The 27271-nt window shown below is 52.9% G+C and overlaps 11 protein-coding genes across 11 annotated transcripts; 7 read left to right on the forward strand and 4 right to left on the reverse strand.

The window, feature by feature from the left end:
- Window positions 1-702: 702 nt before the first annotated feature.
- MCD4 (Glycosyl phosphatidyl inositol anchor synthesis) lies at window positions 703-3821 on the reverse strand (the record flags this gene model as incomplete). Its single annotated transcript, XM_051495932.1, has 4 exons — window positions 703-1750; window positions 1798-1985; window positions 2035-3605; window positions 3653-3821. 4 exons carry the CDS (start codon window positions 3819-3821, stop codon window positions 703-705), a joined length of 2976 nt encoding a protein of 991 aa, XP_051353772.1.
- Window positions 3822-4232: 411 nt separating this feature from the next.
- Window positions 4233-5995, reverse strand: GDI1 (Rab GDP dissociation inhibitor alpha; the record flags this gene model as incomplete). Its single annotated transcript, XM_051495933.1, has 8 exons — window positions 4233-4324; window positions 4374-4631; window positions 4683-5234; window positions 5289-5628; window positions 5680-5707; window positions 5755-5814; window positions 5866-5890; window positions 5950-5995. The coding sequence occupies 8 exons, from the start codon at window positions 5993-5995 to the stop codon at window positions 4233-4235; spliced, it is 1401 nt and encodes a 466-aa protein (XP_051353773.1).
- A 466-nt stretch (window positions 5996-6461) lies between these two features.
- On the reverse strand, window positions 6462-7342 carry MRPL4 (54S ribosomal protein L4 mitochondrial; the record flags this gene model as incomplete). Its single annotated transcript, XM_051495934.1, has 3 exons — window positions 6462-6587; window positions 6637-6944; window positions 6997-7342. 3 exons carry the CDS (start codon window positions 7340-7342, stop codon window positions 6462-6464), a joined length of 780 nt encoding a protein of 259 aa, XP_051353774.1.
- A 671-nt stretch (window positions 7343-8013) lies between these two features.
- On the forward strand, window positions 8014-8434 carry J4E92_004545 (uncharacterized protein; the record flags this gene model as incomplete). The annotated part of the gene is made up of 2 exons (XM_051495935.1): window positions 8014-8071; window positions 8121-8434. The coding sequence occupies 2 exons, from the start codon at window positions 8014-8016 to the stop codon at window positions 8432-8434; spliced, it is 372 nt and encodes a 123-aa protein (XP_051353775.1).
- A 2020-nt stretch (window positions 8435-10454) lies between these two features.
- J4E92_004546 (uncharacterized protein) lies at window positions 10455-11756 on the forward strand (the record flags this gene model as incomplete). The annotated part of the gene is made up of 4 exons (XM_051495936.1): window positions 10455-10534; window positions 10589-10655; window positions 10703-10786; window positions 10836-11756. 4 exons carry the CDS (start codon window positions 10455-10457, stop codon window positions 11754-11756), a joined length of 1152 nt encoding a protein of 383 aa, XP_051353776.1.
- Window positions 11757-12446: 690 nt separating this feature from the next.
- Window positions 12447-14823, forward strand: J4E92_004547 (uncharacterized protein; the record flags this gene model as incomplete). Its single annotated transcript, XM_051495937.1, has 4 exons — window positions 12447-12536; window positions 12634-13841; window positions 13897-14559; window positions 14610-14823. The coding sequence occupies 4 exons, from the start codon at window positions 12447-12449 to the stop codon at window positions 14821-14823; spliced, it is 2175 nt and encodes a 724-aa protein (XP_051353777.1).
- A 2782-nt stretch (window positions 14824-17605) lies between these two features.
- Window positions 17606-18352, forward strand: J4E92_004548 (uncharacterized protein; the record flags this gene model as incomplete). Its single annotated transcript, XM_051495938.1, has 1 exon — window positions 17606-18352. The coding sequence occupies one exon, from the start codon at window positions 17606-17608 to the stop codon at window positions 18350-18352; it is 747 nt and encodes a 248-aa protein (XP_051353778.1).
- Window positions 18353-21282: 2930 nt separating this feature from the next.
- J4E92_004549 (uncharacterized protein) lies at window positions 21283-21929 on the reverse strand (the record flags this gene model as incomplete). Its single annotated transcript, XM_051495939.1, has 2 exons — window positions 21283-21353; window positions 21407-21929. 2 exons carry the CDS (start codon window positions 21927-21929, stop codon window positions 21283-21285), a joined length of 594 nt encoding a protein of 197 aa, XP_051353779.1.
- Window positions 21930-22571: 642 nt separating this feature from the next.
- Window positions 22572-23581, forward strand: J4E92_004550 (uncharacterized protein; the record flags this gene model as incomplete). The annotated part of the gene is made up of 2 exons (XM_051495940.1): window positions 22572-22637; window positions 22688-23581. 2 exons carry the CDS (start codon window positions 22572-22574, stop codon window positions 23579-23581), a joined length of 960 nt encoding a protein of 319 aa, XP_051353780.1.
- Window positions 23582-24009: 428 nt separating this feature from the next.
- Window positions 24010-24972, forward strand: J4E92_004551 (uncharacterized protein; the record flags this gene model as incomplete). Its single annotated transcript, XM_051495941.1, has 3 exons — window positions 24010-24192; window positions 24259-24918; window positions 24967-24972. 3 exons carry the CDS (start codon window positions 24010-24012, stop codon window positions 24970-24972), a joined length of 849 nt encoding a protein of 282 aa, XP_051353781.1.
- Window positions 24973-25418: 446 nt separating this feature from the next.
- Window positions 25419-27125, forward strand: J4E92_004552 (uncharacterized protein; the record flags this gene model as incomplete). Its single annotated transcript, XM_051495942.1, has 1 exon — window positions 25419-27125. One exon carries the CDS (start codon window positions 25419-25421, stop codon window positions 27123-27125), a length of 1707 nt encoding a protein of 568 aa, XP_051353782.1.
- Window positions 27126-27271: the final 146 nt, after the last annotated feature.

A 27271-nucleotide genomic window follows, 5' to 3' on the forward strand; every position in this document is an offset into this window, starting at 1 on the left:
GTAAACAATGCGCCGCAGACGGTAGCGGAGGTAATAATGCGCCGAACGGATGTTGTTGACGAGCGTAGGCTTTGTATAGTCGTGCGTTGGGTAGGACCATTCTCGCATGCCGCCCAGCACAGCATCCGCAGGCCCCGCTAGTTTGTGGAGCCGAGCCTTCCCAGCCGCCCGTCCCCAGCCACATCACACCTCTCGCGACCGCTTCGAGCCTGCCGTCCGCCCATCTCGCCTGATAACGAGACAGCACGGTGATGCTGCTTCAAGCGACCTCGCCTTCCCCACGCGGCCTGCCGTCGCTTCCAGAGCATCACGACCGATTCAGGCACTTGCACAGCGCAATGTTGCCCGGCAACCCAAGCTCATCTCGGAAGCATGCATCTTCCTAGCTCCAGTCAACGTGCGTTTCCTGCGCGTTTGGTACAGCGCCTCCAGCGATCCTACCGTTGCAGTAGTGAACCATACTTTTCGACCATTGCTTCCCCTATCTCAACAGGGTTGGAACATCAAACCCTGTCGAAAAGAAAACTGGACAGCCACTTCTGCAGAACTGATAAGACTACATTGCCTTAACGATTCTCAAACTGATGTTTTTATAGTAATTTCGACTTCAGCGCACTTGTTCAGCTTTTCCCTTGTATGAGGTGACCATACTCTCGCATACGAAACTAATTTTAAACGCACTACAACTACTCCATACACCAACTACTCTACTTTCCCGCTAGCCTTTCCGTTGACGGTCCCATTCCCCTGCGTCGTCTTGCTACCACCAAACTCCACGCCGCGTATCGTCCACTCGCTGTAAATCTCGAGTCCGCTAACAAACACGCCCAGCAAGCTCGCAATAACAAAGTGACTTATCGTCGTGCCAATCTCCAGCCAGCTGCCCTCGTCCTTGACCATGTAGAAGAAGCTCAGTGTCATGACATCACTGACCGCCATCACCACCATGAAGAGGGCCGACGGCGCCACACCCAGACGGCGGTTGAGCAGACCGAAATTGGCCGAGAGAGCCGCAAATGGCACCATGAGCTTGAGCATGAGAAGCGCGCCTTGAGAGAAGGGATCGAAAATGGGGACCAGGCGGTAGACGGCATCGAGCGAGAAGGACGACACCGAAGCAATGTTTGATGCGCTGAAAAAGGCCGACTGAATGAAGAAGATGAAGAAGAGGGCTATGCGGGCGTCGGCTAGAGTCAATGTTCTGTACTCCCCCTTTTGGAGCGAGTCGAGGCGATCAGATGCAGCGTCCATGGTAGGCTTGGCCGGATCCGATGTATTGGCTGCAGTCGATGGGTTGGCCGTGTTATGCAGGTACACCTGGTGCTCGAGTCGCATCCAGCTGAACAGACACATGCAGAAGGCGAAGTAAAATAGCCCTTCGTACGAGATCGAGAGGATGATGAATGTCGGTGCGAACTGCAGGAAGATGACTACGAGACGGTGGACGTAGTGTGTGTTCGGGTAGAGACCATGCAGTTGAGGGACGACGAGTGAGGCCAACAGCGTTGCTCGTGTCACTGTCAAAACACCAAATGGTATGCCTACGCGCGCTTGGAGGTATCCGCTGCTGCTTTTCGTCACAATCATGGACAGTACTACGAGACCGAGCTGGACGCCCAGTATGATACGAGAGTTGTTGTTGAGCTCGTGCTTGGCGAGTTCGGCTTCGGATTTACCGTCTTCGAGAATGCTCTTCTCAAAGAGCAGGTAAAGCGCGCCGATGACAAACATCAATGCGCCTCCAAGAAGACTGCATATCATTAGTTCAAACTCGATCATGAAAAGCTGCGCACTTACATCAGGCGAGTGTCCTCTGCCTTGTTGGCTGGAAGTAGCGTGAAAGCGCTCATGCCCACGCAAGACAGGACCCAAGTGGCGACTGTCGCAATGTTCTTCTTCACAAACTCCTGTCCGTAGACTGCTGGCCATAATGTTGCGACCAGGTAGCATACGGTGTAGATTTCCCTGACGAAGTAGCTTTGAACCTATCTCTGAATTAGTACCATCGTGTCTTTCCGTGCATGGCCTACGTACCAAAGCCTCGAGGAGACCAAAAAAGCCTAGAGTTGCAAGAACAAGCTTCGCAACATCGGCGCCTGAGTTCAGATGACCAAACAGAACCTTGCTGCCCTTGACAAGCGACAGCCTCTGCGCAAAGACTTCCTCCCAAAACAAGACCGGGAATGCAGCGTATGCGTAGTAGACGATTGGTGATTCCTGTTTGAAGAAGACTCCACAAAGCGCAACAAACACAGAAGAGAACACCACCATACTGGCCGCCGTTCTTTGTGCTGGCACATGTTCGGTGAGCACATGCAGGTCAATGACTGTCGTGATGGCGAACACGATCCATCCGACATAGCCAGCAGTCACCAGCGTCCGGAGGAAGAGCCAATCGTACGTCTGCAAGTAGCGCAATCCTTCAAGGCCAAGATCGATGAGCTCGTAAGTCTCACGGATAGCTTCTACATCGTTGCCCTTGTCAATGAAAGCTTGTATTTCCGCAATGCGATGCTCGACAGAATGTGCCTCGTCACCAAGGCCCGAGAACGGCTTGTAGTGGAGTTGTGTCGACTTCTTGATATCCTCTTTGACGTGATACATTTCCAGTATCTCCTTAGCGTTGGCAAGGAGAGCTTCCGCCTTGGCTTTGGGGTCTTTGTCAAGATAAGAGAGCGGCAAAACTCCGACAGAGTTGGTGGGAAAGTCCAGACCGACCAGGTACGCCATCAATGCTGCGACATCAGCCTGGTCAACGTCGTGCCGCTCGATCTCGTCCAAGTTCCAGTCAGAAGAAAATTCGGTGTGGCCTTTAGCAACGCCTGATACGTTCTTCAATGGGGCTGCAACACCAGCACCCCATGCGATCAAGGGCGTGCGCGTATTGTCCGGATGTCCATCTCCATGACTGCCCCAATCGCTCATGCCGTGGTCCGCTGTGAATACAAAGGACGTCTTGTCATCGTTGTAGAACTCTTCAATCAGCTCCGTGATCTCCTGAACTCCGCGGTCCACAATCTGAATGTTGTGCAAGTATTGCCACGAATATGGTCGATGCGCATGGCCTGTGGTGTCGATTCCAAGCAAGTGGAGGAAGAAGACGTTCTTCTCCTGCCTCAATTCTGCGTCTAGTGTCGCGTTCGTTTTGGCGTCCGCAAAGAGCTTCTTGACGCGCTCAAATACCCATTCGTCCAACACCCAGGCGTCTTTGGAGGAATCCTCTTCTTCAGCACCATAGCAGTATGCGTCGACTCTCCCAGGTACAGCGCCCGCCTCAAACATGGGAAGAATGTCGGGACTGCCCCAGCTCCATGTATGCCGGCTTCGATTGAAGACGCTGTCAAAATTGACCGGGTTCAGCTTCCACCCGGTCGTGACCGCGGAGACATCCTCGTATAAGCCTGCGATGAGCGCAACATGCCCGGGGCGCGATTCGGTGGGGACGCGTGTATGGGAGACGCCAAAGGTGCCATGTTCTAGGACGCGAGAGCGGAGGTACGGGGCGAGAGGTCGCGGGTCGCTGGTGTTGTCTGCGAGAGGGGTCGGAGGATTGGGGTCAGGGTTAGGAAACGATTGAAATGCCTTGTCTGCGCGGAGTCCGTCGCCTGTAATACTGTCAGTGCTGAATGGAGGCCCATTTGACGCGACTCACCAACAAAAAGCACTAAACGTTTCGCGGGAGCCTCCTGCGTCTCCACGCGGTGCTCGCGCATGCCATGGACAATCGGACTTGTGAAATGTATGCTGAATATTGTATAGATGTACACCAGATGGAACACTACTGCTACCAGCAGGAACCTGTAGCGACCGAATTGCGCCATGGTAAAGGAGTGTGGGAACAGCAATGCGCTTCGAGGACACGTTTTGTGGACGCGTTGCAGTACTCAGATGGTTGCGGAGCCATGGAGGTATCCCTGCCAAGATCTACCATCGTCATAGGCACAGGTACAACATCACGACTCAATACGCTACAAACGGATGCAGCTTTGACTTGTTAACCACCTGGATCTGGGCTGGACTGACACGTTCGTCGAGACGCGCGTGGTGGTCGAATTGGAAGGGACCGATCCCATCGCCCAAATAGGAAATACCGAGCTCGAGCTCCGCAGCATCACGCATTCACACATGTTGAAAATGAAAGTCATTGTAGAAGCCAAGTCTTTACCGATTACCAAACGATATACCTAAAAGACCGTTGATGCTTGTATCATCCGTCCCTTCGTGGAGCCCGTCTATTCCTCAACATTGAAGTTCGCGCCCTCTCTCAGACCCTCGACAACCAGCTCGTGGCCCTCGGCCCGCTGGTAAATGTCCTTGATGTCATCTGTCATATGTCAGTATTTCGTGCACCATTTCAGACATCGGAAACATACCAGTCGTTGTCTCAAAGTGGCTGGTGGCGTCGTAGCTCTTCGACATGAAGATGTTGTCCTTGGCACCGCTCTCAATTGGCTCGTAGAGTGGGATAGCTGGGCCCATGAACTTCTCCTCGATCTTTCCGAGACGGTCAAGACCGGGCTGGAGCTCAAGGTGGTGGTTGCTGTCGCCCTCAGCGATGGTGGAGACAATGGCGATGTAGTAGCCCTTGGGGCAGACGTTGTGTGCAGACGAGACGACAGCGATGTAGATGTCTTGTGGAAACTGTCAGCAAGGGTTCTGTGGGCACACGGGTGTATACGTACCGTGCTTGCGTCCGACCTGAGACTGAGGAATGATCAGTTGCAGTGAGTCGGCATCGGCTGTGTTGGGGATGGGGTGGTTCAGAATGCAAATGGCCTTGAGCAAATGTCCAGTAACACGCGCCTTGCCGGGGAAGTATGAGGGGTCGGCGAGGATCTTTCCTGCCTTGGTCTCAAACTTCATGCCCTCGCCAGCGTCGTCCTTCTCCTTCATAGTGGCCTTGATACCAACAACCTTGTCGCCTTCGTAGAGGAACTCGTCGACGTCGGTGTTCAGCATGTAGGTACCACCGTAGATAGCGGAGAGACGAGCGAAACCCTGAGGAAGCTCTCCCAAGCCGTAGAGCGGGTAGATGTAAGGCGACTTTCCGTAGCGTGCCATGGAGTTGACGTAGAGCCTGATGCGCTGGACGGCCTCATTTGCTTGCCCCTTCTGTGTGATGTAGTCGTCGGTGGGGTACAAGGCCATGGAGTGACCGATGAAATCGCGAGTGGTAGCCTCAAGGCCGAACTTGTCGTATACGTCCTTCATGGTGCAGTTCTGGATATCGATGCCTGCGTCAGATGTCAGTCACTATTCTTTATTCCTTTTCACTTGAGCATCCGTACCCTTGTGTGACGCTGGGTCATCCGCGTTGTAAGCGCCAACCCACTCGAGGAAGTTCCTCGCCCGGCGCTTCTCGAAGAGACCCATGAGAGGCGATCGCAGCGCCTCGCCAGCATCTGAGGGGACCTTTGCGACGGTTGCCTTGGCGCCGTTGCCCTGTTGTACGTAGCTGCCGGCGATCTGCTTGAACTCGAGGTATTTGGTGACGTCGGTGGAAACGAGAATGTTGGTGAGTTCACCGTTGGACATGAGCAGCTTGGGGACGAGGTCGATGTTCCAGTCGTTGACGCGGCCGTACTTCTTCCATGGCTCGCCCTCGGTCTGGCCGTATCGCTTGAAGAGCTGGACATCGGGTTAGCGTGTGTTGAACTGTCAGACATGGTGTAGACTTACTGCTTCGATGTTCAGCGATGCTGCCTCACTGCTCCCTGTTAGCTCTCGCCCCCAGAGTACCTCGAGATAACATACCCGCCATAGTGGTCGTTGCGGTCGATGTGGAGCACCTTCTTGCCTTTGACACTAAGGACTCTGCAAGCATGTCAGTATGGACTCGGAAGCTGGCACGCGTCCGTGTGTTACCCTGAAAGTACACATTCCGTGAGACCTGGAGATAGTTAGCTTCCGCGACGGCAGCGTTACGTAGGTGGGGTAAGGGCAACCCACCTGTTCCCAGGACCACTACGTCGTATTCGGGGGCAATCTCGTCCATGGCTGTCAGATGTCGGGTGCAGAATAAGAAAGTTGAGGATTGCGGTAGAGGGTGTCCGCTAAGAAGGCGCGTGGACAGGCGGTGTTAGCCCTAGGCGGTGTGATGGATGTGGGGTTGTAGCTCTCTCTGGGAAGCGCCTCGCCAATCTGGTCGACCTCCAGGGCTGTTTATGCTCGCATTACTTTCATAACTCGTCGCGGTTAGCATACGCTTGACTAGTGCACTTCATTGATTTCATGACTGATTGTGATACACGCGATATGCTACAGAGGCCGCTCTGGCCACCCTAATCTATACAGCATCCTCACTGCACTAGCAGTGCTCCCCGTTCGCCATCCCATATGCGATGCGTTTATGATCGTAATCACATTTGTACGATGTCCGTACTGTTGCAAAAGTTTCAACAGGTACATTCCTCGCCGGGTAGCTACCCAGGCGCATATGCCACCTGCGCCTATGATTCTCATTATGCGTGATTCACCTTCTCCTTCGGTTGCACTTCGGGTTCTGGAAGTACTTTGTCTTTCGAGGGCTCTTCGATGGTTTGCTCGGCCGGAGTCTCGTACGGCGTCTCGTCTGCTTCTACGGGTTCCTACAAATTGGTCAGCATGTGGATAGCCATCCTGAGAAGTTGTACGTACGTATGGTGTTTGAGTGTACTGTGGTCCGTCTGTTCTTGACAGGTCGATGTCTGGGTCGCGCTGCGCCAGTACATAGGCTTCCTGGTATGCCTGGTGTCGCTCGGCCAATGTGTCAAGAATCGCCTTCATCGTCTCCTGCACCGTTTTGTCTCGCTCCTCATTTTCGAAGTCGCCGTAGCCCGCGTCCAGACGCTTTCGCTCAAGCTTTTCGGTCGCAAGACGATTCCGCTCCTTCACGCAAACCCACCACAGCTGGTGCAGGGTGTCCCAATCTCGACTGCGCAGCTCGCCAACAGTCCACGACCTTCCTGTGCCTCTGTCAGTTACCCGCTTCCCGTCACGGAACCAATGGCAGCCTACCATGTTTCTGCTCTTCTACTGGTGTCTGCAAAAGCTGCTGGTCCTTGAAGAAATCCCACAGGCCGTGGTCGGGTGTGCCAGTCACTTCCTGCTCGATCTTGACGGGCTTGGGCAACCGCTGCTTTGCGAAATCTTTCTCCTTGACCGACAATGTTTGTCTAGGACGCAGACCGGTAGCTCTGACGGCGGAATTGCCTCTGTCCCTGTTGTTGTCTCTTTTCCATCGGGCGGGTGATGTGGAGAAGCGCGCGCATTGGACCGACGGCACCAGGAAAGACAGCACCGTGTCCTGCTGCACGAGTGCGAGATTGGGCCGTAGTAATCGTGAGGAGTGTATCGTAGCCATGTCGTCGGTGTGGGCTGTGCTTGCCGATGCTGGTGGGCGCAGCCGGGTTACATTCAAAGTTGCAGGAAACTGCGACCGGGGTAGGCCGCTAGCGCATGCCATCAGCCATCAGCCCTAATCAAACCCACCTAGGCACCGCCCTCCCGTATAAAGAGAAGCCACCCCGCGCTCCTCTTCCTCTCGTCACCAAACTTCGCGCTCATCACCCAGTGCTGGGCGCCTTCAGATAGTTTCCAATTTCCCTTGACGATTTCTTCGATTTCACCAGCGGGTACCAGGACCCGCCCTTTAACATCCCGAAATGCAGTATTCAATCTTCTCCATGCGATTCGTTCCAAGCGAACTCGCCCGCCTGTACTGGCAGCCACAGCAACTCCGTCTCGTCGCCAAACCACCCTGGAAGTCAGTCAATTAATTGGGAGTTTGCACTCTCCTACTCGACCGCCGATAACAACAGTGCTCTGTTCGATACCCCTTCACTTCTATCTTCTACTTCCTCGTCCGCCGCCTTGACAGGTGGCCTACTTGCACCGGACCCTTCTTTCCATACCACTCCGGACTGGGACCTCTTCCCCCATTCTGACTCACAATATCTTGGCGATGGCACGCAACTGCTTCCTGGCGGGCCTACTTCACTTTCGATCGCGGAAGACAACATGAACATGCTTACCATGCCGCCTGGCATGGGCAATATCAACACTATGAACACATCTGCGCTGATGACCAGAGGTAAAGACCACGCTACGCTTCTCGATTCTCCAGTAACTAATCTACGTAGATTACTCTCATTCTGGTTCTTCCTCGACAAGTCACAAGGATCAGAGCTCATCACCTCCTGAGCAAATCTCGTCGTCCAAAATGTCATCTACAAAGAACAGCCCCAAGGACTCAGAACCCTCCTGCCGAGTTGAGAAGCGAAAGGCAAACACCCTTGCTGCCCGTCGCTACCGCCAAAAGCGCGTTGATCAAATGAGTACCCTCGAGACAGAACTCAAGGAAGTCAAAGCCGAGCGAGACGACCTTAAAGTCCGCAACGCCAGGTTGGAGGGAGAGGTCGAGACGCTTCGTGCCCTGCTCCGTTCTCAGAAGTAACCCTGTATCGGTCTGTCAGCATGTGGTGGCCTACTCTTTCCTGTTTCATCATCTAGAGAGGCCTCCTTTCAGACGATGTCGGACAATAGGTCGGATCATGGTACGCCTGTTCAGGGCGATATTCAGATCGGCAAAATAGGGTTTAATCTCAGAGGTTGTAGGGTTCTGGTGGTGTACACTCACTGTCAATCTCGTCAAATGATGAATTCAATATCTGTTCTACACATGACTCTATGTTGCACTGTCCTTAGTTTATACTGATGTTTCCATTCATGTTCCGCGACAATCACTCTGGCTCATAATGAGTAAGAGTTTATATCTACACAAATTGAGCCCTTGAAGACGTCCATCAACCTCACAATGAGTCGAAGTGAGCAACACCCTCGACGATGTCCTACATCAACAACACCATTATCTGCCAAATCGTACTCGCTTTGGAAACCTAACCGGACGTTCCGTCGCCAAAAACCCGTACGCCCTTTTCGCTGAACGCAAGCCTGAGGCTTGCAGCTGCGGTGCCTTAGTCCAAAGTGTGGTCCCCGGATGATGTTCACAGCCCCACTTAAAGCCACCCGATGGTCCAATCATAGCGCGCAGCGATGAGTCATTCTCACTCAGGATGTGTCCGAATCCTTGGCTTGTCTTACGGCTGCTTTCTCCCTCAACAACGACTCATTGGCGCCGCCAGCCACCTCCAAACTCAAGTTGCGCATCGGTGTAAGCGGCCTTCAGATGCCGACCTTCGTGTAGCGCTCGGCAGTCGTCACCCCGCAGATGTTTGAGAGCACCTACCTGGGTACCGCTGCAACTCCCACGAACATCAGACTGTGATCACAGGAAAGTGCTACTGACCGTGTTGCAGCGGTGGGCTCTACACCTCTTCTACCGGGGTTTGACGTTTCCTACGATCCCTTGTTTCGAGGCCGGCCTTCTGTACCGCCTCAATCAGGTACAGCAACTTATCTTGCCTTGCGACGTCGTTTTCCATCCTCATCCCGGCTTACCAGGAGACTGCCGACTTCATCGCAACTTCATGTTTCCTATCTTCCCTTCAAGTACCCACAATCCAGGGTGCTTCGTTACAGTATTTGATCGGCAATCTTTTGAGGGCGGTCTAGGCCCAACATGCACGATCCCATCGAGCTCTCCTAACCAGCACGATGCCCGACCATTTCAATTGGTAGACCACGTAACAGCATCCGAATGCGACATCGTCGTTCGTCTATCGCCTCAGGCCCTCGTTGTTGAGTAACGCGTGCAACAAGCGTTTCAGCCTCAGGGTCTCTGACACTCACGTCACAACGCCCACTCGGCTAAAAGTGGGTCTGATGGAAGCTCTGCTGCCGAGCCCATCACATCATGCAAGCCTTTAGCTACCCGAATCCAGCCACATGGCCGCTGTCTCTTTTCCTTTCACGGTTAGTACCTGTTTTGGACTTAGCGCGCATGACTTCCGTAGCCCAGCATAGAGATAGCGTCTCTATCCTGATCGTACCACATGCGCCAAGATCACGACGCAGCCCCATTTTGTTCCTTCATAGCATGCCATTGTGGATTCTTGTGGATTCTTCAAGGCTACGGGCCGATCATATGGCTGCCCGATGTTATACAACGGTTTCTAAGCCTTGCATCATTCGCTAGCTGCGAACTTTCTCGATGCCATAGACCAATCGCATTCTCCAGACATGTACTATGGTTCACTTCGCGTCGAGCCATCCGGTCGCTTCTCTCGCATGATCGCCACAGCTGGGATAGTAATGCTTGTTCACACGCGTAAGGAGCGCCACACGGCCTATGGGACACTCCCTCCCGCTTGTGCAGAATCTGGGGAATCCTCAGGTTTGCATCTTGTATCCGTCCTCATAACCGAACGCTCAGGCCCGACTCACTTTGTTCATGTTCATGTTTGTTCATACATCCGTTTTCTTCTCTTGCTGTCCGGGCGCATTGTTGCACACGTCGAATCGTTCAATCGAGCCTAGATACTCTTCTTGTTGTGATTCACGCGCAGCCATTCAACATGTACTTCCGGCCGGGATACGTGGTGGTGATTGTTGGGGCGATACTCACGACGATGTCGACCGTCATCGTAGCATTGCGGTAGGACTAATTGGCGTTGATATGATATGGCACCAGGCTGACGTTCTCGAACAGATACTATTGCAGATGGTTTTTGATGGGAACTGTCAGTGCTAGCGATCACCTCATGTTTGTGGCTCTTGTAAGTCTGAGCCTCGTCTCCCCGACGATAAAGCTAATGAGATTCAGGTAGTTACATGGGGCAACTTTGTGGTGAACTTCTATCAAGATGAGACCAGCGCCCATACTCGTCCAAGCTATCTATTCAATCCAGTGAGAGAGACCAAAGTTCAGCCAACAACAATGTCTAACATCCATCCAGGAGAAGCGACCCCTGATCGAGCCGCAAGTCCGTGGCAATCTCATATCATGGTGGGTCTACCGCTTGACCTACACCATCGGGCTGGGCTTCGTCAAGCTCAGTATCCTCTTCTTCTACCGCGCCATCGCCGCAAACCGCACGTTCCGCAAGCTCGTTTATGCTACGATCGCTTTCGTCTGCATGTACACGTTTGCTGCAAGCATGGCATCTACCTTCCAATGCGAGAACCCATCAGACGCTTGGTCGACAACCAACTACTTCGCTCAGTTCGATCGCAACCCAAACGCCCACCGAAAGCCAGTCAAATGCTTCGACCCCATCAGGCTATGGGTGTTCTCCTCGGCATCCAACCTGATAACCGACATCATCATCCTCATGCTTCCCCTTCCAACACTTCTCAGTCTTCGCATAGCTATGACCAAACGTCTAGCACTCATCGGCATCTTCTCAGTTGGCATCATGGCTATAACCGCATCGTCCGTACGCATGTGGGTCATGATGCTATGGGCTGAGTCGCCCTCCAACTCTGCCCGCTTTGGAAACGACCTACTCCTGTGGGGTCAGGTTGAGACAAACAGCGGCATAATCTCTGCATCTATACCATTCCTGCGTCTCTTGTTTCGCAGTACTCAAAAGGAAGAACGAAGCGCAACGCCAGTAAAGGTCAACAGAGTGCCATCGCGGCCTGTTCAGATCGATGCCTTTAGCCAGCACAAAGCGCTCGACATGGGTGAATGGCCGCTCCAGGACGTCAAGAGAGCCAGTGAGCAGGACAACTGCTTCATCACAATACACGAAGAGACAGTGCGTACTAGAGGCTCTGCTTGGGGGCCCTTTATCACCATACCGGAAAGTCTGAGCTCAGCTAGTAGGGGCGAGACATTGCTAGAGCCACAACAGCATCCGCACATGACGGTCTGAGGAGCTCAGGGTTGCCTTCTTGTATTTGTAACGATAATGATAATCTGCCTTTAATGAAGTTCATATTTTTTTTCCTTAGGAATGTAAGCAACTCGTAATAGCTGTGTCACTTGTGAACTGCACAGACTGCGCTGGTCTCATGAACACAAATGTCGTGTTCTGTATGCACATTGGCAGCTGCAGGAAGACATTCGTCACGGCCAACTGCGGCCATGTCTAACATCGGGTGTTGCATGAGGGGTGCAGGATGACATGGGTTTAACGATGCCGCCTTGCCATTTGAGGCTAACACCGGGCGGAGCTATCCACCTGGGCGTCAGCGGCGATCTCATGCGGCTGTCCAGAGAGCGATGGAGAGGTCACGTAGACGCCCGCGTTATACTCAACCGCTTTCACCGTCGTGCTAGCAGCTACAGAGCCGTTGTTTATCGCAGCACACCAATCGCACCTGTGGATCTCCCCCACATCTCGGCTTAAGTAGCAGGCCCTTGTTTACCCACCTGCACCGTGGCTTCCTCACGCCTTACCAAGCTATTCCTCGCCGCTGTCGCTCTCTTCATCGCAACATCCGCCATCCTGGCTTCAATCCGACTCGGCGGCCGCGTACCATCTATACTGCAATACGTCAAGCCCTCGCCTCTACGGCATCCCCTCTACACACAACCGTTTAGGCCGCTCACCAACTCCACCATGGCTCCCTCGCAATACAAGACACCGCCGCAGTTGCCGCCCAAGTTCACGGCTACCAAGGAGAGCTTGGTGAATGACGCAAAGCGACTGGTATGTGTAGCTCCGTGATTCCACAGCTTCCGCTCGCAATTGCTGCTGCCGACCCCGCCGGAGGGGTGCATCGACCAAATACTGACGCTTGTCCCAGATCGACAGGTCACGAGGTGTCCAAGATGCCATTGTCCGCGACGTGAAGCCCGAGAGCGCCAACTTCGCAAACGTACTCCTTCCCATCGCCCGCGATGACAACAAGATGGCTATCGAATCGCATATCCTCGGCTTCTACAACGCCGTGTCGACAAGCAAGGAGCTCCGCGATGCGTCCAGCGAGGTGGAGCAGATGCTCGACGACTTTGGTATTGAGTCGTCTATGCGCGAGGACGTCTTCAATCTCATCGATGCGGTACTGAAGAAGGGCGAGGACCTAGACCCGGAGTCCCGCCGGCTGCTCGAGAAGGACCACAAGTCGTTCATTAGGAATGGTCTGAATCTCCCCGCGGGCCCCAAGAGGGACCGTTTCAAGGAGATCAAGCAGCGTCTGAGTCAGATCAGCATTGCTTTCCAGAAGAACCTTAACGAGGAAAGCGGAGGATTGTGGTTTACACCCGAGGAGCTACACGGCGTGCCAGAGGATGTCCTCTCAGGACTCAAGAAGGGAGAGGGTGAATTCGACGGCAAGCTGTTCTTGACCTTCAAGTACCCCGACCTTTTCCCGACGCTCAAGTACGCGACAAACCCCGAGACGCGCATGAAGGTCTTCGTTGAGAATGAGAACAAGTGCAACGACAACGTACCTCTATTCAGGGAGGCCATCCTCCTTCGTGACGAAGCCGCCCGCCTTCTCGGCTACGACAACCATGCGCAATTCCGGATAGAAGACAAGATGGCAAAGACTACCAAGACAGTCGACGATTTCCTCGGTGACCTTCGCACTCGGCTCGCCCCAGGCGGCAAGAAAGAGATCGAGAAGCTGATGGCACTGAAAGAGCAAGATGTGAAGGAAAATGGACTTACCGGCCCGCTGACCAAAGACTACTACCTCTGGGACAACCGGTACTACGATCGTCTGTTACTGGAGAAGGATTATCAGCTGGACCACCAAGTCATTGCCGAATACTTCCCTCTGCAGACGACTATCCAAGGCATGTTGAAGATCTTTGAAGAGCTATTTGGTCTGGTCTTCGTTGAGATCGTTGGCGAGGAAGACAGGGCTGCCCTTGCTGATGGCGGTAAGGGTTCCGATATTGTCTGGCATGAGGAGGTGCAGATCTTTAGCGTTTGGGATGACAAGGGCGAGGGCGAGGGCTTTGTCGGCTACCTCTACCTCGATCTGTTCCCTCGGGACGGCAAGTACGGGTAAGTAAAGCCGCTGTACAACCTGCATATGAGATGAATACTGACTTATTGGTAGACATGCCGCCAATTTCAACCTCCAGCCTGGTTACATAGATGAGAACGGCAAGCGACGATACCCCGCAACGGCACTAGTCTGCAACTTCTCGAAGCCAACAAAGAAGAAGCCCTCGCTACTGAAGCACGATGAAGTCGTTACCCTCTTCCACGAGCTTGGACACGGTATTCATGACTTGGTATCGCGGACAACCTACTCTCGCTTCCACGGCACCAACACTGTTCGTGACTTTGTTGAGGCACCATCTCAGATGCTGGAGAACTGGTGCTGGACACCGTCGCAACTACGCTCTCTATCACACCACTACTCTCACATCTCTGCCGACTACGAGAAGGCATATCTAGAGTCTTCAGGCGCCGACAAGAAGCCAGCGGAGCAGATCCCCCAGTCACTCGTTGCAAAGTTGATCTCAACCAAGCATGTCAACGACGCCCTATTCAACTTGAGACAGTTGCATTTCGGCACCTTTGACATGGCTGTTCACGAGCCAGCCAGCCATGAGGAGCTTGAGAAGATGGATATTACTGAGAAGTACAACTCTTTGAGGCACGAGATCAGTCAGCTGAAGGGACCTGAGTCGTTGGAGGGTGACAAGAAGGGTGACTGGCACTGGGGTAACGGACAGGCTACGTTTGGCCACTTGATCGGTGGTTATGACGCTGGGTAAGCCACGTTCGATCACTCTACCAAATATCACATGCTAACCATCACAGCTACTACGGCTACCTCTCATCTCAGGTCTACTCCACAGACATGTTCTACACTGTCTTCAAGAAGGATCCCATGAACCCCACCGAAGGCCGTCGCTACCGGCATACGGTTCTCGAGCGTGGTGGTTCCAAGGAGGAGATGGATATTCTTGAGGAGTTCCTTGGTCGCAAGCCCCAAACCGAAGCTTTCTACAAGGAGTTGGGCATCTCGCAGTAGAGGCGCGAGAATGTGCGAGTTTCTGAAGATTACGTTAACAGGAGTGGACGACAGAGGTCAGGAATCATTGGCAATGAAGACCGCATTGGACGTGAAGGCTGGTCAAACGAGGATCTAGATATCGATGCGTGGGGGGCCCATTGGAAAGAAGCAACTCCTATTGCTGAATGGAATGCAACGAAGGCGAGATGGTTCAGAAGGCGCGTGTTTGCTGCTGGGGGGTACGTGGATACGGGACGTCCTTGGATTGGACCGAGATGAGGGTTTGTCAAAGACAACATCGCATCATGAGCCAACGCATTGTTAGCGGAGGTATAGTGGTCGTCCCGCTGAACTATTGTCCATCCATCTGAACTTTTGAGCATACTTGAATCACTCCAACCTCCATCATCCAATCTCAATTATCCAAAAACGTCCCTATTGTAGTCTTCTCGTACACCAGAAAACATGCCCAAGATCCCACGACCCTCTCTCTCCTCCATCTCCTCCTCCTTCACTTCCTGCTGCTATCTCCAGAAACCATGCGCTGTCCGCGACTGCCGTAATACTATCAGATGGAGGCCAGATGCGCAAAATCGTGGTGGATATCTGTGCAAGAGACATATGAAAGAGCTTAGGAAGGTTGCGGCGGTCATTATTGATGATTGGCTTGTTGAGCAGATGTTGGGCGATGGGATTTTTGCTGGGAGGGGGGTAGCGTGGTGGTAGTTTAAGATGAAACGACGTGCTGGGTATTTAAACGATTGTGTTTTCGCTTTTCAACTATAGCATGTATGAGGGTGCGTCGTTCACATCTGCATTGCGGTTTACAATCTGAAGTTCAACAGCGCTGTGCCAGCTTTCCAGTACCACCGGGTCCTCTATCATGGCAAGAAAATATGGAACAAATGTGGCTCAAGGGAGTCTGAAAAGTATTTCCACTCTGAAAATCACGACATATCATCACAGAGCCTACGTGGTATCACTTGACTTGTATGCTGCAACTGCAGGTGCTGATGGGCCACCACCACGCTAGCGTTATCGCGGAATTGCGTCCGCATTGCCCGCGACCCCGATAAGACGCGTCAAGCACGACTCGTCAACTTCCCCGACGTTACACCGAACTGAGGCGCCGCTTCCAACACGTAAACTATGAACTCAACGGCATACATTCGACTTGAGAACTCGTCTTGACGCGTCTGTATCGAGCGTGGCAAGCTTGAAGGGATCTGGGTATAGTACATCGGCTCATCAACGACTCGTCTCGCACCACCTGGGCATGCGCCATGGCTACCGTGAATCGTAGAGCCCAGACACACATATCTGATTTTAGACTCAGGTACACCATCACGGCGTAGTTCCGCCTACATCTACGGCAGGCGTCGGGATGGGTGCAGAACCCTCTTCCTTTGCCGTTCCCCGCAGAACCGGTTCCGTTCCTCGACTTCGCATGTCCCACCTCGATGATTGGACGAGATAGGACACAACATGCAGAGCGTGGAAGAAAGGCCCTGGGATCAATGACACACATTCAGCATGGGACCCCTCCGCTAATGGAAATATGCGGCGCAAAGATAAGCATATCAAGACAGGCCTGGCACTGCTTCCTCATTAGGTTACAGTCGCTTCATCAGTCCAGGTTGTTCGGATTGGTTCCGCGCATCAACGATTATGCTTCTATTGAACATTGGACGTGAGCGCTTTCTCTTCATCCTATCCGACGAACCGTTTGCTACGCTGTACAGGACGAGCGAATGAGAAAATCAACATGAGTTCTCGAAAAGATGTTGATGGCAAAGATAATGAATCGATGGCTTTGGAATTACAACGGACCATGTCTGGGAAGCATGACCAGACGGAAGTCTCTCACCAGAAGCTCGAAGTAAGTCATTGCGAGACCATCGACACTACTTTACTTAACAAGCAGTAGCAAAACTTCAATGTCTTTTCCCTTATCTCTACGGCGACTTCTTTGATCGCAACATGGGAAGCACTTGGGTCCACAATGGCTACCGGTCTCATATCTGGAGGCCCAGTGTCTCTGGTGTATGGATACCTACGTTCGTCTTCCAATCTGCTGGCTTGAATCGATCTCTGATACAGATACCACAGTCGCGATTATAGGGACATTGGCAACAGCGTTGTCTCTTTCAGAATTGGCCTCCATGTGAGTCGAGAACTCTACTGTGGATTTTAAACTCATCTGACCACCGCTTTTCGCCAGGTACCCATCGGCTGGAGGCCAGTACTACTTCGTCGTCCAGCTTGCTCCCAAGAAATTTAGAGCAGCATGGGGATATGCCTCGGGATGGATCTGCATATTCGCCTGGCAGACCTTCACTGCGGCTGCCCCGTTCCTCGGCGCAACGATGATTCAAGGTCTCGTCGTACTCAATTACCCGAGCTACTCCTATGAGAGATGGCACGGAACGTTGATATACTGTGCCTTCCTTGGGCTTGCAGCACTTTTCAATGTCTTTGCTATCAGAATCATGCCTATGATTTTGCATGCGACTTTCATGTTACACGTCGGATTCTGGATCGTGCTGATCATTGTCATCTGCGTTATATCACCCAGCAAAAATTCCGCGGAATTCGTCTTCACCACTTTTATCAACGAGTCGGGATGGAGTAGTGACGGCGTAGCTTTCAGCATTGGTTTGCTGAGTAGCACATATGTGCTTGCGGGTTCGTCACGCCCATTTCCAACAATTGTACAAAGCTGACAATAAGACCAGGATACGACAGCGCGACCCATCTCACCGAAGAGATCAAAGACCCCGAACGCAACGTTCCGCGAGCCATGTTGGCATCAATCATCATCAACGGCACACTAGGATTCGGGTTCCTGCTCGTTGTTCTGTTCTGTATGGGCGACATCACCGAAGCGATGGAAACGACAACCGGATACCCCATCATCGAGATCTTCTATCAGATCAGCCGCAACAAGGCAGCAGCATCAGCCATGACCTGCGCCCTCATAGTCATAGCGGCATTGGCAACAGTACCTCTTCTTCTGACAGCATCTCGAATGCTGTGGTCTTTTGCCCAGGACGCTGGACTACCTTGCTCGAAAACGCTATCCCGTGTGGACAGCAAACATCATGTACCTTTACCAGCGATAGCGGTCACCAGCGTCTTTCTCATTCTGATCGGACTTCTAAACATCGGATCCACTACCGCTTTCAACGCTATCGTATCACTCGGCACAGTCGGTCTGTACATCTCATACTTGATGCCGATATTGCTCCTATTTTACCGGCGGATCGCTCGTCCGACATCATTGCCATATGGCCCCTTCAGGCTCGGGAAGCTGGGTGTGGGTGTCAACCTTGTCTCCATTCTTTACACTGTCTATGTGTCTATCTTCCTTCTTTTTCCGCCATATCAACCTGTCACGGCTCAGAACATGAACTACGCGCCGGTCGTTCTGGGAGGTGTTCTGGTGTTGAGTGCTGTGTGGTGGTTTGTCAGAGGGAAGAGGCAGTTCGTTGGGCCCGTGTTTGATACGATTGAAGGCCGGCCCGCACTGGATGATACGAGAGTTTAGTGGCGACATTGTCGCCATCAAAGTCCATCAAGATCCCTTTAACCCAGGTTATGGTGAGCAAACGGGGCAGCAATATTTGATAGACTATATCAACAACCAACCTCATGTTGTTCTTACCCAATCAGAGCGTTATTGTTCTTTCCTAGGTCCGTTGACGGTGTTGTGCTAGAGGAAGCGACGTGACCTCATGACGCGTCGCGTCCAGGTAGATTTCCTAACCTCACGAATACACAGCTTCCACCTCCGCACCTTCGCATCAAGCTACAAATGGGTCGTACGGCCCTTTTTTCCCAAGAGGTATCGCTAGATTCATTACCCAAGCGGTTATGGTTGGTCCCTCGGTCTAACAGTTGCGCATCAAAACATCGACCACTAGGTGAGCTGCACGTGCTTGAGTTTGTACACATCCGAGGAGGCTTTTGCTGGTGTGACCAGGCTGTGCGATGGTAGATGTAGAAGACTTCATTGGAAATTGTGCAGCCAGGCTGTCGCAATGGACTTTCAGTGGCCTGCACTACCCCGCTCGATGATGCCTACAACAAGCAGCCACCTTTTAGTAGCCCATCGAAGTAGAAAATTCTCTTCGACAGTATGATTTCTTCATTGAACATATTCAGACCCTAGTTATTCATTAGTACTGGGGCCTCTACCAGTATCCGATCTCGATCCCCACAGCACTGCGATGAATACAGAGACCCCGCCACAGCCGGCCGGTCATCGTTATACAATGGAATTCACCCACACGCCTCTCGACTATCGCGCGCCTTCTATCCGTCTAATGCGCATTCAAGCCGGACAGTCGTCAGACAGTCCTCTTCAGTGCGGACTGCGACACGCTTCGACTGCGAGCACTTATCTTTGCCTATCGTACGTCTGGGGCCCTGATGATAGCTGCCGATGGATTTTTGTAAACGGTCAGCGATTCCGCATCCGACAGAACTTGTACAGCTTCCTTAAACTAGCCAGAGAGGAGCAGCAATGGCGGTCCCATTGGTTTTGGATAGATGCTATCTGCATACACCAGAGTAATGATATCGAGAGGAACCATCAGGTCAAGCAGATGGGAGATGTATTCGCAGGGGCAGTACAGGTCGTAGCGTGGCTTGGTACGCAGAAGGAGGTCGTCCTCTTCTTAGAGACCTCGAAATATGGGGAGAACAAAGTGGCACCAACGAACAAACCACGAAAGTTGAAAAAACGAAGACAAACAACAGGAACCTCAGGAAGAGATCCACGAGCGATGATTAGCAATTCACACCCACAAAGCGATAACAACGGAAGAATTTCGGCTGCGTACCTGGATGCATACCGCCATTTCTGTTTTGCTGATTACTGGGATCGTGCATGGATCACTCAAGAGGTCGCGCTGGCCCGTCAGATCACGTTTATGGCTGGAGGAGTGAGCCTAGCAGCAAGCTCACTCTCTTTCGACCTTAATTATATCTGCGATGACCGCGTTGGAGCGCTGGATCCTCATACGACACATGAACTCCGGGGTAGAAGTCTGATATACTTGATGGACCGATTCAAAGCGAAGAAATCGTGCGTCGTTCGCGATCGGGTCTTTTCGCTGCTTTCTCTATGTGGCGAAGGCTCAGGTGTGACTGTTGATTATGGTGTCACGGACCTAAAAGTCGCCGAAAATGTCCTGAATTGCTGTAGACGCTCGTTCTGCCTCTGTTCTATAGGCATAGTGGCACACATCTTGGGTGTTCAAACCGAACTCACCACCCCGCTTTGTCTCCTCAACTCGCGTCGGGAATATGCTCAGATTACCATTCCGGTGACGACGGACCCGGAAACATTCAGAACCAGCGATAAATTACCTGCTTTGTACGAGCCAGATTACAATAACGCGCGTCTCACATTGAAGATTCGCGTCCTTTGCCGCTCATACCGTGGACGACTTCGAGTATCCCCCATCAGGATCCCATTGTTAGTCAGCTATGGACACGAGATCTTTGACGAATGGCGCACTCATAAGATCAATGGATGTAGTGTTGATCTATCAAACGACCAGCAGTCTTGCACTGTGATCTTCTCATCGGCGTTTCTCTATGAGATCATTCAGTTCAATCGATCATTGATGCCGTGCTGTGAGCGAGTGACATACGAAGGGACGACGTTAGCGTGGACATCTAGTATGCCCGCATTAACTTTGTGTGAATAGGTGGGAACCTATATGACTGTATTATAATAGGCCTAATGAATGTGTGTTATATTGAGAAGATTGTATTTTTGTCTCTTGGTTTCTCGCTCGAAATTCGGTCGCTAACGACCGCTGTGGACTCTCTTGACTGGAATTTAACGTGCGCCTACTACGTTTCTTTTGTCAACACATCTTGTATGAATGTTGTCACCCCTTTTGATTAGACTTACGCGCAGTATACTCTCCATACTGCCTCATAAGCAATTCATACAACTCATTCGTCGTCCACCTCTCCCGGCCAACAAGACCTTGCTTCGAATTCCACCAGTCGGCGTCTTCGTCCCAATATCTCCTATCGCGTAGATGCGCTCGGTTATGGTATGGTTGTGACGGACGAAGACTCGTTGGTGCCTAAGCTGCAATGATGAGAAAGCAGCGAATCTTGGCATATTGCTCGCAGGGCGATGCCTATAGCGCAAGGAAGACATGTAGGGGGATAACCTGCGATCATGCGGCGCTGTCATTGACGTTCGTTGTTCACTGTCCTTGCATGCGGCGTAGCAAGCTTAGCCTGTGCCTCGATCTTTCAGAGACCTCTTGGCTCGTCGGATGAGCATTGACAACAATCTTCAGGGGTGACAATCGACAGAGTGTCAGGAACGCAATATCGCATTGTAAAAGTCTATGTCACTCCAAGCCGACTGAAGATCGTCGCTGTCAAAAACTCCGTAAACGCCATGCTTGCTCATATCGACATTAACCTCCGTCTCCGTATGCCACTCTATTCGTCATCCAGTATCGAGCTGGCTAGCGGGCCAAAGAAGGGTACTTCGTATCGATCGAGTGTTGCGGCTGTCCACATGTTAGCGCCTGGCTCCATTCTAGCATTCACACCTTGGACCCACCATCCAAATATGCCCTCCAAGTCAACCACCCTATCCCCGCCAAATCTCCGATGAATAGCACCCAGGAAATGAAGCTCGACCAGCTGAATATGATGTGCACCACAAAGACGAAAGCGAACAGCAAGCTGCTTTGCCATGCGTGAAACCGTACATAATCGCTTTGGTGCTCTAGAACCAGCAGTACCACACCACCCGCTGGTGGCAGTAGAAGATATGCCAGGCACGCTTCATAGTCCAGTCGCCAGCCCAGAGAGGTTGTGAACATATCTACATCCTCGCGCGAACGACCGAAGCCTGTGCTCCGCGAGGGCTGATCCCATGCTATGCGCTCTGTATCGGGTTCTGCGGGCGGCGATACCGGCGATTGACCTTGAAAGTAGTCATGCTGTTCGTATGCGCGTGTGGTGGGCGATGTGATATTACGTGTGCGGTCGATAGATGTCCTCGGCGAGTGGACAGGCGGTGGAGAAAGCGCGCGTGACGATTCGGGAATGTCTTGGTATGGGGCGAAGTTGGCTGCCATTATATCTCCTTGCTCGACCAAAGACGTATGCAGTATATCAGAAGCTTGTCGCTCAATTCCTGTGTATTGCGAAGTCTGGTGCAAGAGACAGGGCTGACGCAGAGGCAGGTGTAACCGGGGCTGTGACGTTTGGCAGGGATCCGAGCTCGAGATGGGCCGGGGTTCTGCCGCTGGCACGTGAATGATTGCTTTCGGCCATCTCCGCCGTGTCACTCCGCTGCAGGAACAGTCATGCTGTGCGACGTCTCTAGAAAACGACGGCTCACACAGCTTTCGAGTACCTCGCAGTGAACAGCATGCTAACGCAATTGCAACGAGTCAATGCTAAGTGAGGTACCGCCGTCTTTACCGTCGCTGGCTCGAGGTCGCACTCTCCTTATGTCACAGGGACATCAGATTCCGCCTTCGGTCGACTTTTGTCTCGCCATGTGTCGTCCTACCTCACTCCACATTCTGTACGGTTGGAACCACGTATAAAATTGAACGTTGAAGCACTTGTTGGCATTCATTCACACCGCTCACACTGCACTTCGGTAAACTTTGCGCTTGTCCCGTCGTTCCCCGAAACTTCAACGCCACAGAACACCGCGTTGTCACACTTCAACTCACAAACCCTCTTACAACCAGAATACATCCATCAACATGTGCATCGCTATACTTACGACCGCGCATCCAGACTACCCGTTCATTCTACTCAACAATCGAGACGTACGTTTGTTCGGCTTCAGTGTTCCTCTCCCACAACTAACGGAGACCAGGAGTATCTTCACCGTCCAACGGCAGAAGCAACATGGTGGCCATCTCCAGATACGCAAGTCCTAGGAGGCTACGATTTACACCGCCCTGCGCATGGCACCTGGCTAGGTGTAACTCGTCAAGGCCGAATCGCAGTATTGACCAACTACCGTGAAGAGGACCAAACCATCGTTGAAGGAGCGCGAAGTAGAGGACTGATTCCAAACGCTTGGCTGAAGATCGACCCAAAGAAAGGGGAGAGCACAGAAGGTTTTGCGAAACGAATGATTGAGGAGGATGGTGTTGAAGGTGTAGGAGGTTTCTCGCTCTGCTATGGGTTCATCCAGGATGTCGTCAAAGAAGAAGGAAAGGGTCTAGCGATCGTCAGCAACCGCACTCCAGACGTTCACGGTGTGGTCCATCTCCTGCAAACACCAAATGAAACCCGAGCTCTAAGCAACGCCGCCTACAGTGACCGCAGCTGGCCTAAAGTAACAAACGGAGAAGCCTGGACGCGCACCGCTATCGCTGAATCCGTCGCCGCGAATGAATCTCGCGACCAGCTTATCAACCGTCTTCTTGACATTCTGACCACGGACACCATGCCACGACAGAAAGAGAATGAAGAATGGGACATGTACCTCAACCAGCTACGTCACAGCATCTTTATACCGGCCATCGGAAGAGACCATCTGGAAGAGCACAAGATGCCTGCGCATGAGATCGGCGATTTGGTCAAGGCGAAGGCGGTGGACGCTACGAGTGGGTGCTATGGTACTCAGAAGAACATCGTAGTGCTATGCGACCGGGAAGGTAAGGTGACATATTTCGAGAGGACGCTGTATGACGGCGACGCGAAACCGGTTGAGAAGGGCAAGGGTGACAGGGTATTCGACTTCAAGATTGAGGGATGGTAAGACGACGACCGACTATATGTGTCCGATGGTAGAGCTTTCACTGTTTTCGTTTTGTCCCAACTCGAACCATCCATACATATTTTTCAAATCCTACCCATTGTCAACTTTCCATCGGCCAGCGCAATGATCTCTAGTAGCCGCCAGTAAAACGCTCTCAAAATCTCCATTCTGCTACTGCAAACGTGACAGCCCGACGCGTCTCCCTAGATCTCTCCGTTTGCTGTCCGCAACATCGCGCTACGCGATTGGTCCGTGCAGCTATTCTCTCCATTGCTACGCCTGACTACTAACCTGTCAATAACACAGCTTGTCTCCTCAGTTGACCTTGAACGCAATCATCTTGCAACAACCGCTTTCTGTCGCTTCCAATCCGCATCAGCAATCGCGTCTCACATTCCTCCGTTTACACTCCACTACCAATCGCTACCATGTGTATCATGTGGTTCGTAACGCACAACGACGGCCCCCGTGAGCACCTTATCGACTACCTTCACTGTGGCCATCTCGACTGCCCTGGAACGTTGGAGTTTCACAACAAGTGCGTGCTCGTAGAACCCCGCGCCGACTGTGGAGAGTGTCTGAAGGCAGATGGCGATCAGGTGGATCAAGAGGTATGTTGGTATCCTGCTATTCCGCATTACGAATTGGCGTACATAGAAGGAACGGGTTGGGTCAAGGTCGCTGAGGAGGAGAATGTTGCGGTTGGAGGACGGAACCAAGAGGAGGACGATGACGAGGCCGGCTCATACCACAGCTTCCGAAGCCTCTCGGACGTCGACAGCATCACGTCACACTGGCGTCTAGACCCGCCGCGTGTCCGTCGATCGGCTCGAGGTCCGCAAGAGAACTCGCCAGCACCAGCTCCCCACGCTTCTCCGGCAGGTGCAGAGCCCTTCGAAACCCGCTCGGCGCACGACCCGCACGAAATGCAAGAAGTGGGCTCGCCATATCACGAAAATGGCTCCAACCAGGACCCGAGCATCCCAGATGTTGCAGAAGGCCAATTTGTCAACTCACCCAACACGCTCAAGCACCGTCATCTCGTCAACGGCCAGCTGAAAGAGCTGAAAAAGCTTACCAAGCGGATGTCTCGCCATCGGCGCCAGAACAGCGGACCCGCGCGCCAACAACAACAACACCGACGTCAAAACAGCCAGGCAGCCGGTAATGTCGTCGCCACACACCCTTATGGGTTCGCGATGGGCGTGGACGTAGTGCCTCAAGGTCTGCCAGGAGGTCATGTGCCGCAGTACTTGGGAGTGCCTCAACCAGGCCAGGCGCCGACGTGGGTTTGGGGACCGGTTCCGCCGTCTCATCTGAGGGGGATGTATCCGCCTGTAAGTACTGTCATGTTTCGATCTAATGATGCTTGCTGATATGTATAGTTCTAGGGGTGGTGAGATTGTGGGGGAGATGGTAGATTCTGAAGATCCGATTGTAGATGAGATGGATGATTGTGTATCGAAGTCCTGTTCTGTTAATGTCATCTACCTTCCAAAAGTCTACACTTCCCTTTGCCTTTGCAAACTTTTGTCATTGTACTAATGTCGACTCCTGGATAAGTCTTTCTGACGGACGGTCTGATGAAGTTAACATGCACGTGCTTTGTCTTGGCACGCTACAGGTGACAGGGAGTTAGTGACGTCTTGTAGATCTTTCGGCAACTCTAATCAACAAACACCGATCCGCAGTCCGACCTCCGCACCCGTTTTCGCGACAATCTGACCGCACTTACTGTCTCGTGCCATATGTTTCAGAGAGCAGAGCCATAATCTATATTCTTCCTGTTCGACCGATCACGCGCCTTCCCGGTCCTCTTCGCACACATCCAGCCGTCATGGCGTCTCTTCCGCCTCAGCGCCCCGCGTCGCAACATAGACCCTCACCTCCTGCCGAATCATCGTCCTCACAGCAGGAGCACACAGAACGGACGAACAGTTTCTCTGGGCAGTCGGTAGATTCGCAGACGTTGCTACTCAATACGCCATCTACACAGTCAGCCTCTTCTACGCCGCAGGAACAGACCGAGGTACCCACACAGACCACCGCGCCACAATTAGAAGAAGACGATGAACCGCGAAGATGCTGGATCTGCTTCAACGACGAGACGGAAGACGACGAAACGACATCGGAGTGGAGGTCGCCTTGCGCCTGCTCATTGGTGGCGCACGAGAGGTGTTTGCTAGACTGGATAGCGGACATGGAGGCGCCCAGCTCACGGCGACGGGCCGGTAAAGCAGCAGGGCAGATATTATGTCCTCAGTGCAAGAGCGAGATCAGGATAGAGCGGCCGAGGAGCTACGTGGTGGACATGGTTCGGGGCGTCGAGAAGCTTACGGGTAACCTCCTGCTTCCGGGCTTCGCACTCGTCACAGGCACAGCGCTCTACTCGACACTGACGCTATCCGGGACGGCAACGATCTACCAGATATTCGGCACCCAAGATGCGCTGCAAATTCTCGGCCCGCTCTACGAGACCCCGAGTCGGTCGGTGAACTCGGTGACATTGCAGTGGCTGGAACATCTGAGGCAGCACTGGAGATTAGACCTTGGACTGCCGTTGATTCCGACAGTTTTGGTCGCAAGCCGAACATCATTCGCTGATTCCTTCCTACCCTTCCTTCCGCTCATCTTCTTCGTTAGCTCGGGGCAACCAGGCGATGACATGCTACAACTCCAGTGGCCACCGAGCGCCGCTTTCACCTTTGCCGCACTACCATATCTTCGAGGGTTCTACAACGCATACTACGAGCGTGTGTGGCTTCCACGAGAGCAGCAGTGGCTGAAGGAGATCCAGCCACGAGCTGGCGAGGACACGACCACGGATGCCCAAGTGCAACATGACCACGACCATGACCATGACCATGGGGGCGACGAGGATGTGATTGAAGAAGTAGAGATAGAACTCGACTTCGACATCTTCGCCGACTGGAATAACAATGGCGAAGCCGACAACGATGACGATGACGACGACGCGCACGAACATCCCCCCGTACCCGTCGCGCGAGGTCCAGCAGGACCTATCGACGCGCCACCGCAAGACGAGCAGGATGACGCAGAGATGCCTGATCTGGTCGACGTCGAACCCCAGCAACGCGCAGCACCCCCACCGAACATACCCATGCAACCCGCCGCCCCTCGACCCCGACGCGTCCGTCGCGAACGCGGCGTGACCTTCTCCACCACCTCCCTTGCCGACACCATCCTCGGCGCCCTCATCTTCCCCACCATCGCCGCCGCAATGGGCGAGATCCTCCGACTAAGCTTACCCAGCTCATGGGTTACACCTCCTACCGGCGCACCCGCGACATCCTGGCTCGGTGGCTGGATCAATACGGGTGGCAAGGCAGGTGGTGTAGGTAAGCCAACGGGTTTTCTGCAAACGCGCTGGGGAAGGAGTGTTGTCGGTGGGTGCATGTTTGTTGGGCTGAAGGACATGATCATGCTGTATGTCCGGTGGAAGACGGCGCAGAACCATCGGAAGAGGGGGATTGTGGATCACGATAGGAAGAAGCCCAGGGGTGGTGCTAGGGTGTCGGCTTGAGGGTGTTTGAGTTTGGGTGTTGAAGAATTAGAGTGAGCTTAGGAGTACGGGTACATGATGATGGGACGAATGCGTTTGAGCATGTTGTGGAGTCGATCTATTCGGAGGGTCCACCATTTGTATATTACACTCAATCACACTAAACT

This window comes from Alternaria infectoria (genome assembly GCF_024043175.1).
Source record: "Alternaria infectoria strain BMP 0036 chromosome Unknown scaffold_6, whole genome shotgun sequence".
In the NCBI taxonomy this organism is placed as follows: Eukaryota; Fungi; Ascomycota; class Dothideomycetes; order Pleosporales; family Pleosporaceae; genus Alternaria; species Alternaria infectoria.